Raw genomic sequence first — 15,703 nt, 5'->3', positions numbered from 1 at the left:
TATTGACCTGCCCCTCTTGTTTTTACATTTCTTTTTTTGTGTATTGTTCTTGATTGGTGTTTAAATAAAAAACATTATTGGATTTTAATATATAATTGAGTGGGAAATTTTTTTCAAGTAGTTTCTCTTTTTTTCTTTTGGATATGTATATGTGTCTACTTGAAATATATTTATATTTACTTAGGGTAAAGATATTCTCCTAATTTATTGGATTAAAACATCTGTAAGGAGTTTGTCTGTTCTCCCCGTGTTTGCGTGGGTTTCCTCCGGGTTCTCAAGTTTCCTTCCACTTTCAAAAGCCCTACTGAGGAAATTTAGATTATGAGCCTCATCGGGGACAGTGATGATAATGTGTGCAAACTGTAAAGCGCTGCGGAATATGTTAGCGCTATATAAAAATAAGGATTATTATGTATTATTATTACAGAGACAAAGTCCTGGTGTGCCCCATGAAGTCTGCACCGGTCATGTTAACACTGTCAGACTCCAGTCACGTAGTGTTACCAGTGGATGATGACTCCGACCTTAATGTAGTTGCATCATATGATCGGCGAGGGGACTATATCTATACAGGGAATGCCAAGGGAAAAGTAAGAACTCATATATGTTTTTATAATAGGAGAAAACCAGAATCCGCACAGCTCCACAGTCCTGGTTTGCTTTATTCTTTCCAGATCTTAGTGTTGAAAACAAACACTCAGGCGCTGGTAGCATCTTTCCGGGTCACAACTGGAACCAGTAATACAACTGCAATCAAATCCATAGAATTTGCTCGCAAGGGCAGGTGAGTGGAACTGTCTGAGTCCTTTATGTCCTCGTGTGTCATTTTGGATGACATTACATTAGTCATTTATTTTTATTTTTTTCTTTCTTTAGCTGTTTTTTGATAAACACAGCCGACAGAATCATTAGAGTATATGATGGACGGGAAATATTGACATGTGGCAGGGATGGGGAGCCTGAACCCATGCAGAAGCTGCAAGATTTAGTGAACAGGTATTTATCTGAAACATGCAAGGGCTGAAAACCCCAACACTCTGTTTCACAGAAACTGCCCCTTCAACGTTGGGGGTCATTGGATGACCCACGTAAGGCTTTATCCACATCTGCTTACCATATAATTCTGTAGTTCTGCTCCGAACAAAGCCTGCAAACACAGATGTAGGATTCTGAAGAGGCTTGTAGTCCTAATTACTTAGTGACTTAGTATTATCGCAGGTAAGTGATGGTTTTTTTTTTTTTGTTCTCTCTCAGGACTCCGTGGAAGAAGTGTTGCTTTTCTGGGGATGGCGAGTACATTGTGGCAGGTTCTGCAAGGCAACATGCGCTCTATATTTGGGAGAAGAGCATTGGGAACCTGGTGAAAATTCTGCATGGAACGCGTGGTGAACTCTTACTAGATGTTGCTGTAAGTTTCTATTTGCAGAATTGACCGTGAATAAGTGTCGTCACCTCAGATAATTTGTTTAGAAGAAGTGACAATTTTTGATTTTTCTTTTTCTCTACCTCCCAGTGGCATCCGGTCCGACCAATCATTGCATCAATTTCAAGCGGTGTCGTTTCCATATGGGCACAAAACCAAGTGGTATGTGTTGTAATGCCAGATCAGAATCAATAAAAGCAATTTTTTTAAGGTCTCTCCATTTTGCAGTCTATTAAAATAATGACAATGTAATTGTTTGATGGGGTTGTCCACCTTTGGGGATACTTTTTTTTTTTTTTTTTAAAGCATGCAGTTGAGACTGAAAATAATTTTTTAATTTGTCTTTCACTAAAAACTATGCACCGTTTGGATCCTATAATCTCTGTATTACACGGTCTCTCTGACTACAAAATGAGTTATGGACCATAAAATAAAGATAATGTGGCTGACTCCATTACCTCATTCTGCTGCCAGCAATACGGTTCAAAATTTTAATGAAACCCAATAGCAAAAATGATTTTGAGCCCCAATTTCATGCATTTAAGGAATTAAAAAAAAAAACACTGTTCCCAGAGGCTCAAAAGGTTGACAACTGTTTAAAGGGGTTTTCCAGGTTGGTCACAAACTTATGGTCGATCTGACTGCAGACTTGTAAATCCTCACACTGCGCGCAGCACGCACTGTGAAGGTTCTCCAGTGCAGACCGAGCAACATGTGACTACAAGTACTAGTGAACGGAGGCGCATGTAGTCATAATGTGGCCGGGAGTATGCATATCACATGCTCGTGGTCACATGACTGCTCAGTCTCCCCAATAGTGTTCACCAATCTGCAGTCACATAGAATAGCTGCCGACTTTCATGATCAACCTGGAAAACCCCATTAAATATATTATTTAAATTAACCCTTCTGCCCAAAGTATTTTCTGTAAGATCTCACTGTTGTATTGTGCTCTGAAGCTAATGTATATCAGAGATATAACCGTGTGGTGTGCAGGACAGAGGAGACTTCTTAGGCCTCTTTCACACTTCCGTCTTTCATTTTCCATCATAATACTTCGTTTTGTGGAAGAAAAAAAAAAAGTATCGTGCGAATTTGCCTGCAGGGTGCGTTTTTTTTTTCTTCTCATGGACTTGTATTGGCGACGCATTGCCACACGTTTCGTCCGTCGTGCACTGGATCCGTTGGACTTTGGAGACACGTCGTCTGGAAAAAATGTACAATGAAACTTTTTTTTGTCTGCGTCGTAAAAATGTGCCATGACGGATCCTACGGCATATGTCATTGGCTATAATGGAAGCCTATGGATGCATGATCCGTCGTAGCACGTCGTATGGCGAAATCCAGTGCTGGATTCCGTGTTTTTTTTTTTTTTTTTTTTTTTTTTTTTTTTACACTGAGCTTGCTCCAAAATCAGTATTTAGTAGCCAATTGGCCAGACAGCCCCAAATTTATATAAACCTGCCATGTGGCTTCATTCCTCAATGTGCCAGCAAGAAGTATACAAGCAAGAAGCCTGCCAGCAGCCTGCCTGATGGCTAGATGCATAGATGGTGACAATATTTGCTAGAACTCCTTCCATTTCTGCCACTTGCTCTAAACCCTCTCAAAGATGGGGTGCTAAAACACTCAATATATAGGTTTCCATTATTTTCCAGTAGCCAATCACATTTGGGAGCCTCCCACTTGGAGGTATGGAAAACGGATCCGTCAAAAAAAGGATGAAAAAAACCCAGATAAGATGGATGTAACGGATCCAGTTTTTCGATGGAACCGTCTAGCGGATCTGTCGAAAAACTGGATCCGTTACATCAGTTTTACACTATTTTTGACGCATCCATCGATACGTCGCACCGACGGATTGTGGCGGCCGCCAGATGACGGAAGTGTGAAAGAGGCCTTAGCTGTTGTGGTTATCTCACCTATAGTCATACAGTGTAACAAACCTTCTGAGCATATATCATTGTAGCCTTTCCGGTCCCTGGCTGTTTATGGGGCTTGTGGCTGAACAAGGGTATAGGCCCTATTATCCCAATGACCTCTGTTGTTGTAATATTTTTACTTTTTCTTCCCCCTCAGTTTTGGTGCAGTAGATATATACAATGTTCATAGTATTCATCAAGGAATACTTTAATTGTGTACCTCCAACATGACAAAATGTGAACAAAGCCTTAGAAAATTGCCCAGCATTTTATAACACAATGTTTCAGTTTAACTCATGGCTGAACTGTCACATGAAGAAAACCGTGGTGTGACTGTAACCCCTTAGTGACCACCAATACATCTTTTTATTGACCTCACGTATCGGATACTAGCATTGTCCTGACTGGTGAAAATCCAGCTGTCCACTGTCCACTATAGCTGACACCTTGCTGTTTATCAGCCTTGATTGGTGTTGGCACCAACCATGGCTTTTTAACCCTTAGATTCTGCTGTCAATAGTGACTACGGCATGTAAATGGTTAACAGTGTGGTGTCTCCCTCTTTAACCCGATCGTCACCCCGAGATCATGATTATGTGGTCCTGATGTTTGCCATGGCAGTTCACAAACAGATAACAGCCTTAGAGTCTGCAGTGGCCTGTTCAGAAGTTGGCAACATGTAGGTGGGAAAAATAACATTTATCCTTCCTTTTATGCCACTCTGTATTAATTTCTGAAAAGCACCCGAATGGTTAATAATCTATGTGATAACACTTTTGAATACGTTGAGGGGTGCTGTTTGTAAAATGGCATTGGTTCTCTGCATTTTCGGCTAGGTGATGATTGTGCAGGCAGATGTGCTCAGCACACATATACTTCAGCAGTTTCTTGATCTTTATTTTCCTGCTGTTTTTTTTTCTATAGGAGAACTGGAGCGCTTTTGCTCCAGACTTCAAGGAGTTAGATGAGAATGTGGAGTATGAGGAACGGGAATCCGAGTTTGATATTGAAGATGAAGATAAGAGTGAACCTGAACAAACTGGTAATGGGTGACACTGACTGTACATTAATTTAAAGGGGTTGTCTAGGTTTGGGACAAACGCCAGCAGCCACTCCATGTGACAGCGTGCTCATCACATGCTATCCTGATTTCCCGATGCAAGCAGTTGGTCACGTGATTGCATGTAGGCCAACTAGACTCTTCTGGCTTTTGTCAAATCTCTTCTATTTGAGAGAAGCCAAGCGCGTCTTGTCATCATGTGACCTCAAGTATGCAAATCGCCTACCTGTGATCACATGACCACACTTACTGGAGAGTCACGTGCATGCTGTCACGATTCAGCGGTCTTATGAGCTAGGTGGTGCACGAAATGGAGGAGGCCGCTGATCCCAGAGAAAGTAGAAAAGATGTATCCAGTGCTCATCCCAAGGTTCCTTTATTTAGGAATGTAAATGAATACATGTGTGTAGTCTGTTATGTTTAAGAACTCATGGTCTAGTGTTTGAAAATGATATCTGAAAAAGCATCTCCACTGTCTGGCTAAAAAGGATTTGCTCCTGCCGTCAGGGCATGTTAATCGTGGGCTAGACCCTCTCCTCAGACAGTAGGCAGCTCCTTTTTTATCCCACTGTTTGTAGGAGGCATACGCAGCCTGTATCCTGTCTGCTGCACTTTTTTTTTTTTTTTTTTTTTTCTTCTTCATTTCCTTATTTTTTGGGGGGTTATTTTCACCGTGGTGTGAGTTTCGCCCCCACCTTAGCATAACCCTCCCAGGGAGGATGCACTGTGTACTTCCCAGTAGTGCAATTCTCTGGATGCCATTTTGCTGCAACTACTGATGCCACAGTGATGTACTGGTGTCCCCACAGTCCGAGGCAACAGAGGGGGTGAGACTGCGGGTGTTTGACTTTGACATGTGAGCATAATTCCGTAATTACACCATCCATGTTCTCCCTCTTACCCATTCCTTCAAGCTTGAGTTAGGATTGTCTCCAAGGAATTTCCCTCTGCTGTATTCCCCCTGGGCCATCCTTCTCCACCATACTAGTGGTTCGTAAGATGCACTCTTCCATAGCCATTTACCACAGTTGCCAAAGGCTCTACTTTTGCTGCTGTGAACAAAGGGACTTCCATCCCATTGCTTTCTCCATTTCTAGGGTTCGTTCTTTCCTTTAGTCTGATCTGGACGTAGACTTTAGCCTCACGTCTCTGAAGGTACAGATTTCTGCTCCTTCCATACTCAGTCAGCATATGCCGGCTTTACATTCCTTCAGGGCGTGGCTCATTGAGCTCCTCCTTACAGTCATTTCTTGGGACCTCACTATTGTTTTGTCTGCTCTTCAGGGACCTTTTCGAGTCTCTCCGCAGCATTTACACATTGTTCCTTTCATGGAAGGTGGCATTTCTGGTGGCTATCCCTTCCATTCGCAGGGTGTCTGAGCTCATTGCCCTTTCTCGAAGGGCTCCCTTCTTTAATTTCTATCAGGACAATGTTTTGCGTCCCATGCCATCCTTCATTTCAAAGGTGGTCTGTGCTTTCTACTCCGTCTTTCTATCTTTTTGTGATCCCCCACAGGCCACGTATTGTATATTAGGTTAGCTATTGTGGTAGCTTGCAAGGCCAAGGACAGATCTCTGCCCTTTCAGTTAACCTCTCATTTTCAAAGTGCCTAAGGGGGGCTACTGGAAGCCCAGGCAATCAGGGTTTTGTTTCTCAGGTCTCCAAGGCTGCTACACCTTAGTCAGATTCTATGTAATTCGCTTTTTGGCTTCTGCCAGCTTGGGATGTAAAGTGGTTCAGGTCACTGTCAGCCAGGTGGTCCACATGTTTGCTATTATATTTTCCTACCCATTGGGAATGCCTTGGAATGTCTTGTGGCCCTATTTAACAAGTAAAATAAGTACTCTCCCACCCTATTCCTGTTTCTTCTGTCCCATGGTCAGTTCTAGTTGTCGGTACTCAGTTTTTTGTTTTTGTTTGTTTTTTTTGTTTTTTTGTTGTTGTTTTTTTCATCCTCCCGTCCCTGGGTTTAGGTCATTGATTTCTGGCTATTTTTGTAATAAAATGTTTGCTGTTTTTTGGATTGCACTCCTAAATGTTCTTGGCACTAAACTGAGTTGCCTTTAGTTTGGGAAGAGCGTATTACCCACGAGGTGGAGGAAGCTCATCTATTCACCTAGTATAGAGCCACTGAGTGGAAATCCAGGTATTTTAGCATATTCAGCGAGTAAGAGATTTTACATTATTTAGGGCCTTTTTTTTTTTTTTTATGTTAAAGGAAGCTGGTAAAATGGAGCTGATCTCAGTATCATGTGTATACTGCATGCAGGGTGCTGACAGAGCTGAAGAGCAGCATACTGAGCATAGTCTGAGCCCAAAATCCTGCCTCCTTTTTGTTTTTGGTCTTGATCACTTGAAGTCTTCATAGTTCCCTGAAAATGTTTGAAGGGCATGAGTTAACCACTTAGATTTAATGGAGGTACCATTTACGTCCCAGAAAGGATGTCATAGTATGTCTAAAAGATGGCACAGGGTCCATGGCAGGGTGCTTGCAGTAATCAACAGCATAGCTCTTGCTACAACGCCCAGGATCAAAGATTACAGTACTTTGACCCCAGTTATTTAGTTACTTATTTTTTAAATATAACTATTCCCAATGAAAACAACCCCTCATATGGCTACAAACTGGCATGAGGGTGCAATTCATAGAAAACTAATGCAACACCGTGTATCCGAAGATGGCTTAGATTCTAGACCTTTTTCTAATCTCACATTCATTCATAACTGCGGCATCCAAATGGATGGCAATGGAAGGGTTATCCTCTCTATTAAGCCCCTGAAATGTCATCACAAGTTGGGACAAGGCACCCGTGGTTGGGGCTATGAATGCCTCCCATGTCTACCATCAACCTCAACCTGATTTTTGCCTTTATGAAATTTTGTGAAAAAAAAATTAAAAATGATACAATATAAGAAAAGTATGCATAATCGGTATTGCCACTTTTTTTTTTTAAGAGAATATTTTCAGTACATTACATTTACCCCAAAATGATGGCAGTGGGCAGTGAAGAATAAACTATTCCCAAATAAATAAATAAAAAAAAAGTTTTCATTCACCTACAGGAGGTATGACACAAAGTGATAAAAAATATAAATAATTGCTGTGTTCTCAAGATCCAAAAAAATAGCTTCATCTTAAAAGGTTACAGAAATAGCTATACTCGTATGTATGGTAAATGTCATAGTAAAAATGTGTGAAAAGTCGCATGATTCCAAATTGTGTTAATATCCACTTCCTAATATCCAGGTGGAGATGCAGCTGAAGATGAAGAAGTGGATGTGACTAGCGTAGACCGCATTGCAGCTTTCTGCAGCAGGTACATCACTGTTTGTAGAGATGCATGTGAATAAGCATACGTATGAGTATGCGTGTGTGTATATATGTATATACGGTGGCTTGCAAAAGTATTCACCCCTTGACTTTTTTCATGCTGTGCTACCTCACAACCTGCAGTTTCATTTTTATTATATTTTTTTTTGGGGGGGGGAGGGGGGAGAAAATGCATCAGTTCAGGTACAGAACTTGCCTACATCTGAACATTTGGTTTTCTTTTTATTGTGAAGCAAACAACAAATGGGACAAAATAACTGAATAATTCACTGTGCATAAGAATTCATCTCCCTTCGTCCATATGCGGTCTGCACACACATTGTATTCAATGATGGTGTGCACATGTCAGTTTTTTCACACACACACGTGTGCTTCCATGTGCTGCTTACAAGCATAAATCAGCTGCTGGCAACGGAGCAGAACGCTGCGAGGGTAAGTGTAAATTTTTTTTTTTTTTTTTTTTTAATGTTTTCTGGTGGGGGACAATCATACCAGGATGCTAAAGAGAAATCAATATTCATTGCCCTCCACCACCCCATGGGCATGGAATGCAGTGAATATTCATTTCTCTTTAGTAGCGTGCACAGGCTTTAGTAGCAGCAGCTGGCTGTTGCCTCTGACCCACAGCTCCGCCGATTGCTGCTCCCCCACCTCACCACCGCAGCCAGGGCCAGTACATTCGGGCTATAAGATGCACCTCCCATTTTCCTCTAGATTTTTGGAGGAAAAAGTGCATCTTACAGTCTGATAAATACGGTAACACTAAAAGAAACAGGGATTTTATTTTGTGAAAGAGATGACCATGTCCAGGGGAGAGTGGAAACCGAGGCCGAACAGATGTCTTGGCAATACGAACCCAAATTTTTGAGTCAGAGTAGTATAGGAGATCTGATATCCTAGCATTCACAATCTGGTAATCCCACCTCACCAGCTTCCTTTCAACGAGACAATACACTTCCCTTAATCCTGAGACGGTTGGTGGCCAATACAAGGTTGTTAAAATTATTTCTGATTTTGATAAAAAACGAAGAAGGTAATTGTAATGGGATAGTTTGTAGTAAATATAGTAATTTTGGCATTATAGTAATTTTAAGGAGATTAATCCTTCCAAACTAGGAAAATCGGGCTCTGTTCTTGGAACTGAGGTTCTCCTCTAGCTTGGATAAAAACGGGAAGAAAATAAGTGCAAACAGCTTTTCGAGGTCTGAGAGAATATGAGTGCCCAGATAGCTAATAGAGCAGTTTGAAAGCCGTTTTAAGGAGTAGTTAGCTCATAAAGTATCTACCAACTGCTGGGGTAAGGAGACGCCAAGGGCTTCCGATTTGTCAACATTTATTTTAAAATTTGACCAGTTCCCAAAACTCTCCAACTCTGGCATCAGGGAAGGTAACAAAATGTGTGGATTTGTGATGTAAATCATATACAGTAAAAAAAAAAAGTGTCTGACAGCACTCACTTACCGTATTTTTCGGACTAAAAGACGCACTTTTTCCCCCCCAAAAAAGGGGGGAAAATGGGGGGTGCGTCTAATAGTCGCAATGCAGGCTTACCTAGGTGGCAGAGGTCCGGTGGCAGAGGTCCGGTGGCAGAGGTCCGGTGGCAGAGGTGCGGTTGCGGGGGTGTGGCGGCAGAGGAGGCGCAGTAAGCGGGGTCCCTTTCCCCGGTATGGTGATGCAGCAGGCCCGGTGCAGAGCCGGGTGAATCCTCTTGTTATCGGTGGTGGCGGCCATTTTCCGGAGGCCGCGCGTGCGCAGATGGAGCGCTCTGCTTCCCGGGGCTTCAGGAAAATGGCCGCCGCGATCTCCATCTGCGCACGCGCGGCCTCCCGCGCCCATTTTCCTGAAGCCCCGGGAGCAGAGCGCTTCATCTGCACACGCGCGGCCTCAGGAAGATGGCCGCGCCCACCGATAACAAGAGGATTCACCCGGCTCTGCTGCATACCGGGCCTGCTGCATCACCATACCGGGGAAAGGGACCCCGCTTACTGCGCCTCCTCTGCCACCGCACCTCTGCCACCTAGGTAAGCCTGCATGGCACGCCAGGGACCCCTCTCACGCCATACCTCTCACTGCACCTCCTGATCCCAGCACCTCCTGATCCCAGCACCGTCTCATCCCAGCACCTTCTCATCCCAGCATCACCCCACCTCTGCCGACACCTTGCCTCCTGTGACCCTGCTCTGTCACCGCCATAAGATACTGTAAATTCGGACAATAAGACGGACCCCCATGTTATAAAAAATCTTTTTTTCTGCAATTTTCACCCCAAATTTGGGGTACGTCTTATGGTCCGGTGCGTCTTATAGTCCGAAAAATACGGTATTAGGGCGCCCGTTCCATGTCCAGGGAACCCTCCTGGGTAATGTGTATATACTCCAAGTCAGAAGAACAGCGCTCCAGCCGGGTGTAATAATCCAGTGCATGCTTGAAAAAGACAGATTTGTGGTCGAAACGTCGCTTTACCATGGCTGAATAAAGATTTTTTTCTACTGGATTATTACACCCGGCTGGAGAGTTGTGATGTAAATCGACACAACATCAGCTAATGCTGAACATTTATATTCCTGTCACCCAATTCTAATTCCCGTATGTCTGGGTTAGAGCGTATCGCCTGCATAAGATGTTCCATTATTATGTACAAGAGAAGGGATGAAGGGCACCCCTCTCTAGTCCCATTCTTTATAGTAAAGAGTTCTGGGAGTGAGTCATTAATTTTTAGTCTAGCAGAAGGGGAATTGCATAGGGCAAGAATTTATGAAAGGCGGCTCAATCCAATGTGTTTTTAGAGATTTGAGAAAGGGAAGACCCGGAAATAGTGTTAAAGGCCTTCTCGGCATCAAGTGATAAGATTATAAGGGGGATTTTTTTGAATATTAGCATAATCAATAATATCCATGTTTTTTAAGTATTGTCCTGTGTCTCTCTTCCAGAGACCAAAGCAACCTGATCTGGGTGGATCAAAGTGGCTAAATGAGGGTTAGTCTGTTAGAGAGTATTTTGGCATAAAGTTTTAGCGAAAACTCTTACAAGAGTGTTGGTCTTAACGAGGTTTGGGTATAACTGCTATATGAGCAATAGTGGACTGTCTGGGGAAAGGGGAAGAGTCAGAAATCGAATTGAAAGTATTTAGTATTATGGGAGATAATTCTTCATCAAAGGTTTTATACAATTGTAAGGCCATCAGGGCTCAGGCTTTTTTTTATTTGGGAGACTACCTATTATTTCTAGAATGTCTATCTGAGAGAACGGGGCTTCCAGGTCAGTTATGTTAGGGCTCAACTTTTTAAAAGGGGAGGGTATTGAAGGGAATTTTCCTACCGGAGTCAGGAGGTTATATAGTTTAGAGTAATAGGATCTGAAAATGTCAGCAATATCTGGGGTGGTGTCTACTAAAGTATCACGAGGGCCCTTTTTACAAGGGATGTGATTTTGAATCCGTTTGGATTTTAAAGCCTTAGCAAGCATCTTCCCAGGTTTATTCCTAAATTTGTATAATTTGCTAAGACCAATTGGTGTGTCCTCTTATGGGAGGCGTCCAAACGTTACTCACCTCCATTCTAGTATAAATCATATTTTAAATGCCCTAACATTAAAAAATACTTTATTGTTTAAAACCAAGGCAAACTGCTGTAACCCAACAAAAACAAACGCAACAAAAAGTGCTCAGACGAAAACAACCAAAATCTAAAGGGAAAAAAAACTAGACAGCCCTAGCTCAAGCATCTATATTCGCCCCTGCCTGACTGCGGAGGTTGGCACCCTAGGGGGGAACGTTGTGGCGCCCCCGCTCCACGATGGCTGACCCTAGTGGCCCTGATAAACCCTACCGACGCTAGTGAGAGCCTCTACCCACAAGCTAGAGGATCCTCTAACACTAAACAGAGGACTGCCTGTGCTAGGGAAAAGCTAGGTCCCCAATATTAAAAACAATGTATGAACACATGGCAGGTATTAATTGGGACACCAGATGATACCGCACTCTAGGAGATCACTTATGTACCAGCCTGAATGATCTATATATCACTCTTATAGATATCTCCTATGGTAAAGCAAGGGTCACAAGATCACCTATACGTTACACACAGATAAATGCAGTATATGATAATATTTATATTTGACTAGATAGATGTCATTATATGCAGTACAGGATAAATTTGACTAGTTAGATGCGTCATTAGTTTATATCCCCTGCAAAAACCGATCCGGTACTAATACCATAAACACCTTGCATAGACACCATAATATATGGGATACATAGATACTCCTCTCCCGATGTGTCAGCGGTGGCTCCCCATACGCCCTTATTATTTAGCGCCTCTACGCGTTTTGCCCATCCGGGCTCATCAGGAGGCCTGATGCAGAGATGATATGTGTCATATCTGATGGTAAGCAATCTGCCCAAAGACAAATACCTGCTTTTGTAATCCCCGCCAACTCCATCATACAGGAGTCCCCTCCTTTCCATTTCCTGTAGCGTCCAGGGCCATCAGCTGCGCATGTCCGCTCTGAAGCGCAAACAAAGCCGAAGGCTCCTCCACCTGATCCCCAACAGCGTCCCAACTCGTCACTGCGCATGCCTGACCTGGACAGCACGCCACCAGCAGCAGCCAGCCCTCCGGTGACGCCGATCCATGACCACTTCCGGTCCCAGGGCTCTGCTGCATGCAGAGCGCGCCTGATGAATCAAACTGCTCATGTCGCCTCTACAATAGGTTACCCTGGCAACAATGCACAGCAAGGAGCTAGCCCCAAGAAGGTTCCTGAGAGTCTCTGTGTTTGAGCTAGTTCAAGCTTAGACATTGCATTAACCCCTTAATCACTGTCAATACGCCTACTAACGGCGGCAGTTAAGGGTATTTATGCCTCAGTGCTACTTTTTAACACCTCTGTGTCAGAAATTCTCTCGTGTCTCGGCTACTGGGATTAGCTGAGACCCCGGAGAACATAATTCGGGTCAATTTTTACCGACCCCAGTGTTGCGATCACAAAAAAAGTCAGATTTCCAATTTAATTTCTCTCACCTCTGATGTGCTAGATCACATTAGAGGAGAGAGAAATGGGGTCCCCTGAGCCCTCCCAGTACTTATGGTGTCCCTGGACCCTCCTGGATTTCCCAGGTCTGTCCCTTGGCCGCTGGCGTGTTCTTCTCGGAAGAAAATGGCTGGTGCATGCTCAGTGCACCTGCCGAGATCTGCCAGCCTGCACTCGGCAACAGCAATAGGAAATTTTTCCTATTGGTTCATTTTGATCACTGTGATAAACTCATGCATTTTGGAAACAAATCATGAAGATCAATGTGATTAAAATGGAACTCTTTGGCCACAATGATCAAAGGTATGTGTGGAGAGAAAAAAGTGCACAGAATTTCAGGAAAAGAACATCCCGCCAACTATTAAGCATGGGGGTGGATCAATTATGCATTGGGGCTGTGTTGAAGCCAATGGCACAGGCAATATGTCATGGGTAGAGGGAAGAATAAATTCAATAAAATTTCAACAAATTCTTGATGTAAACATAGCACCATCTGTAAAAAAAAAGCTGAAGTTGAAAAGGCTGGATGGCTTCTACAAATGGATAATGATCCTAAACCCAAGTCAAAATCCACAAAAGACTACCTCAAAAGGCACAAGCTGAAGGTTTTACAATGGCCCTCGCAGTCCTCTGATCTGAACCTCATCAATCTGTGGCTTGCCCTCAAAATATCAATGCATGCAAGACGACCCAGGAATTTCACAGAACGGGGAACATTTTCCAAGGAAGAATAGATGAAAATCCCTCATACAATAATTGAAAGACTCTTGGCTGGCGGCAAAAAGCATTTACGAGCTATGATACTTTTCAAAATGTGGTGCTACTGGGTACAAACCATGCAGGGTGCCCAAACTTTTTCATCTGCCCATTTTCCTATTTGTAATTTTTAAAACTTGTTAATGATCTCAAGGCAGCTGCGACCACATTCACCAAGAAAACCATTGCCGTAAAGGTTTAAATTCCTGCAGTGCCCGCAAGGTCCCCCTGCTCAAGAAGGCACATGTGCAGGCCCCTCTGAAGTTTGCCAGTGAACACTTGGATGATTCTGTGAGTGATTGGGAGAAAGTGCTGTGGTCAAGATGAGACAATAATTGAGATCTTTGGCATTAACTCAACTTGCCATGTTTGGAGGAAGAAAAATGCTGCCTATGACCCAAAGAACACCATCCCCACTGTCAAGCATGGAGGTTGAAACCTTATGTTTTGGGGGTGTTTCTCTGCTAAAGGCACAGGACTACTTCACCGCATCAATGGGAGAATGGATGGAGCCATGTACCATAAAATCCTGAGTGACAACCTCCTTTCCTCCGCCAGGACATTAAAAATGGGTCGTGGCTGGGTCGTACAGCAAGACAGTGACCCAAAACATACAGCCAAGGCAACAAAAGAGTGGCTCAAAAAGAAGCACATTAAGGTCATGGAGTGGCCTAGCTAGTCTCCAGACCGTAATCCCATAGAAAACTTATGGAGGCAGTTAAAGCTCCAAGTTGCCAAGCGACAGCCTCAAATCTTAATGATTTAGAGATGATATGCAAAGATGAGTGGACCAAAATTCCTCCTGACATGTGCGCAAACCTCATCAACTGCAAAAAACATCTGACTGCTGTGCTTACCAACAAGGGTTTGGCCACAGGGATCAAATAATATTTCTCAGTGCAAAATGCAAATGTATAAAATTTATACAATGTGATTTTTCTGGATTTTATTTTTTATTTTTCTATCTCTGAATGTTAAAATTAACCTACCCTTAAAATTTTAGACTGTTCATGTCTTTGTCAGTTGGCAAACATACAAAATCGGGTAGGGATCAAATAATTATTTCCTTCACTGTATATATAATAATATATATATAATATATATATATATTTTTATTTTTTTTTACCGAAGCTTATTCCCAAAAGTTTTCTGAAAGAGGTTCACTCCTTTTAAGTTTATCTTGTCTTGGACATATTGTTCAATGCAATTATGCTGGGTAGCTGGTAAAATTGCTGTGATAAATATGCCCAATTATTTTATACCTTCAGACGCAATAAAGTAATGTTAAAAATATTTTCTCTATCGCCTTTCATTGGGGGACACAGGAACCATGGGTGTATGCTGCTGCCACTAGGAGGCTGACACTATGCAAATAAAAAAGTTAGCTCCTCCTCTGCAGTGTACACCCTACCGACAGGAAGTAGGATATTCAGTTTAGCTTCGTGTCAGTAGGAGGTGGACACGGGTCTTTCATTAGACCCTTATCTACCTCAATGTGCGTCGTTTCCTTTCAGGTTTTTCCGGAGGGATACAGGGTGAACAGTCACACCTGTAGTCCCACTATGCGGACTATGAGTACGGTGTGTACTGCCACCCCGTATCCTCATAGATCCCTCACCAGGACCAAGATCCTAGCACACAAGCGTGCTTAGAAGTCCGGTCCTGGCTCCGTCCCCCACCCACTCGCCCACCAGAGCCTGTCGGTCGGAGGAGACGAGGACGTCCATCAGCTCCGTGGACGTCTCATTCCTTCCAGGTTAGTACCGGCGGGGGATGTTTAGGTGAGTATTTTCCCTCCCCACCCTGTGGCTTCCCTGGATCCTAAAAAGGGGGTTCCTATTTAAGGGGTTTTCTGATGCGAATCGCATCTCTTTTCAGCCGCGCCACTTCCGTGGATGCGGCCTCCCTGTTCTGGCGCGGCTGCCTTTACGGAACACCGCGCCGCTTCTTGTCCGGGCACGCTATCTGCATGGCCGTGCTCAGGGGGGGACATTTCCGCCTCGGGTCCTGCAGGCTTCCCAGCCCCAGCTTCAGCGCGGCCCTCAGTGGCTCCCCTGCTCCGGCCGCTGTATGCGGCCGTTCATTTCTTTTCAGCGCGGCCGCCGCATCGCTAATCGGGCCCCCTGCAGCTGTGTCCCTCTGGCCGCTTACAGCGCCGCGCATCCTCCCTCAGCGTGGC

The 15,703-nt window shown here is 43.6% G+C and overlaps 1 protein-coding gene across 2 annotated transcripts in view; it reads left to right on the top strand.

Annotated features, from left to right (window-relative positions):
- Window positions 1-15,703, top strand: part of RBBP5 (RB binding protein 5, histone lysine methyltransferase complex subunit) — a 51,991-nt gene that overhangs the window by 24,109 nt on the left and 12,179 nt on the right. For both annotated transcript variants that reach the window (XM_069756208.1, XM_069756207.1), the window contains exons 5-11: window positions 428-590; window positions 675-784; window positions 877-996; window positions 1,255-1,408; window positions 1,514-1,585; window positions 4,270-4,387; window positions 7,654-7,723. In XM_069756208.1, the coding sequence (XP_069612309.1) occupies window positions 428-590; window positions 675-784; window positions 877-996; window positions 1,255-1,408; window positions 1,514-1,585; window positions 4,270-4,387; window positions 7,654-7,723 (807 nt within the window). The remainder of the gene's footprint in view (window positions 1-427; window positions 591-674; window positions 785-876; window positions 997-1,254; window positions 1,409-1,513; window positions 1,586-4,269; window positions 4,388-7,653; window positions 7,724-15,703) is intronic.

Source organism: Ranitomeya imitator, chromosome 3 (genome assembly GCF_032444005.1).
Source record: "Ranitomeya imitator isolate aRanImi1 chromosome 3, aRanImi1.pri, whole genome shotgun sequence".
Taxonomy (NCBI): Eukaryota; Metazoa; Chordata; class Amphibia; order Anura; family Dendrobatidae; genus Ranitomeya; species Ranitomeya imitator.
The sequence above is the reverse complement of the archived record's forward strand: the minus strand, read 5'-3'. Positions and strand labels throughout refer to the sequence as shown.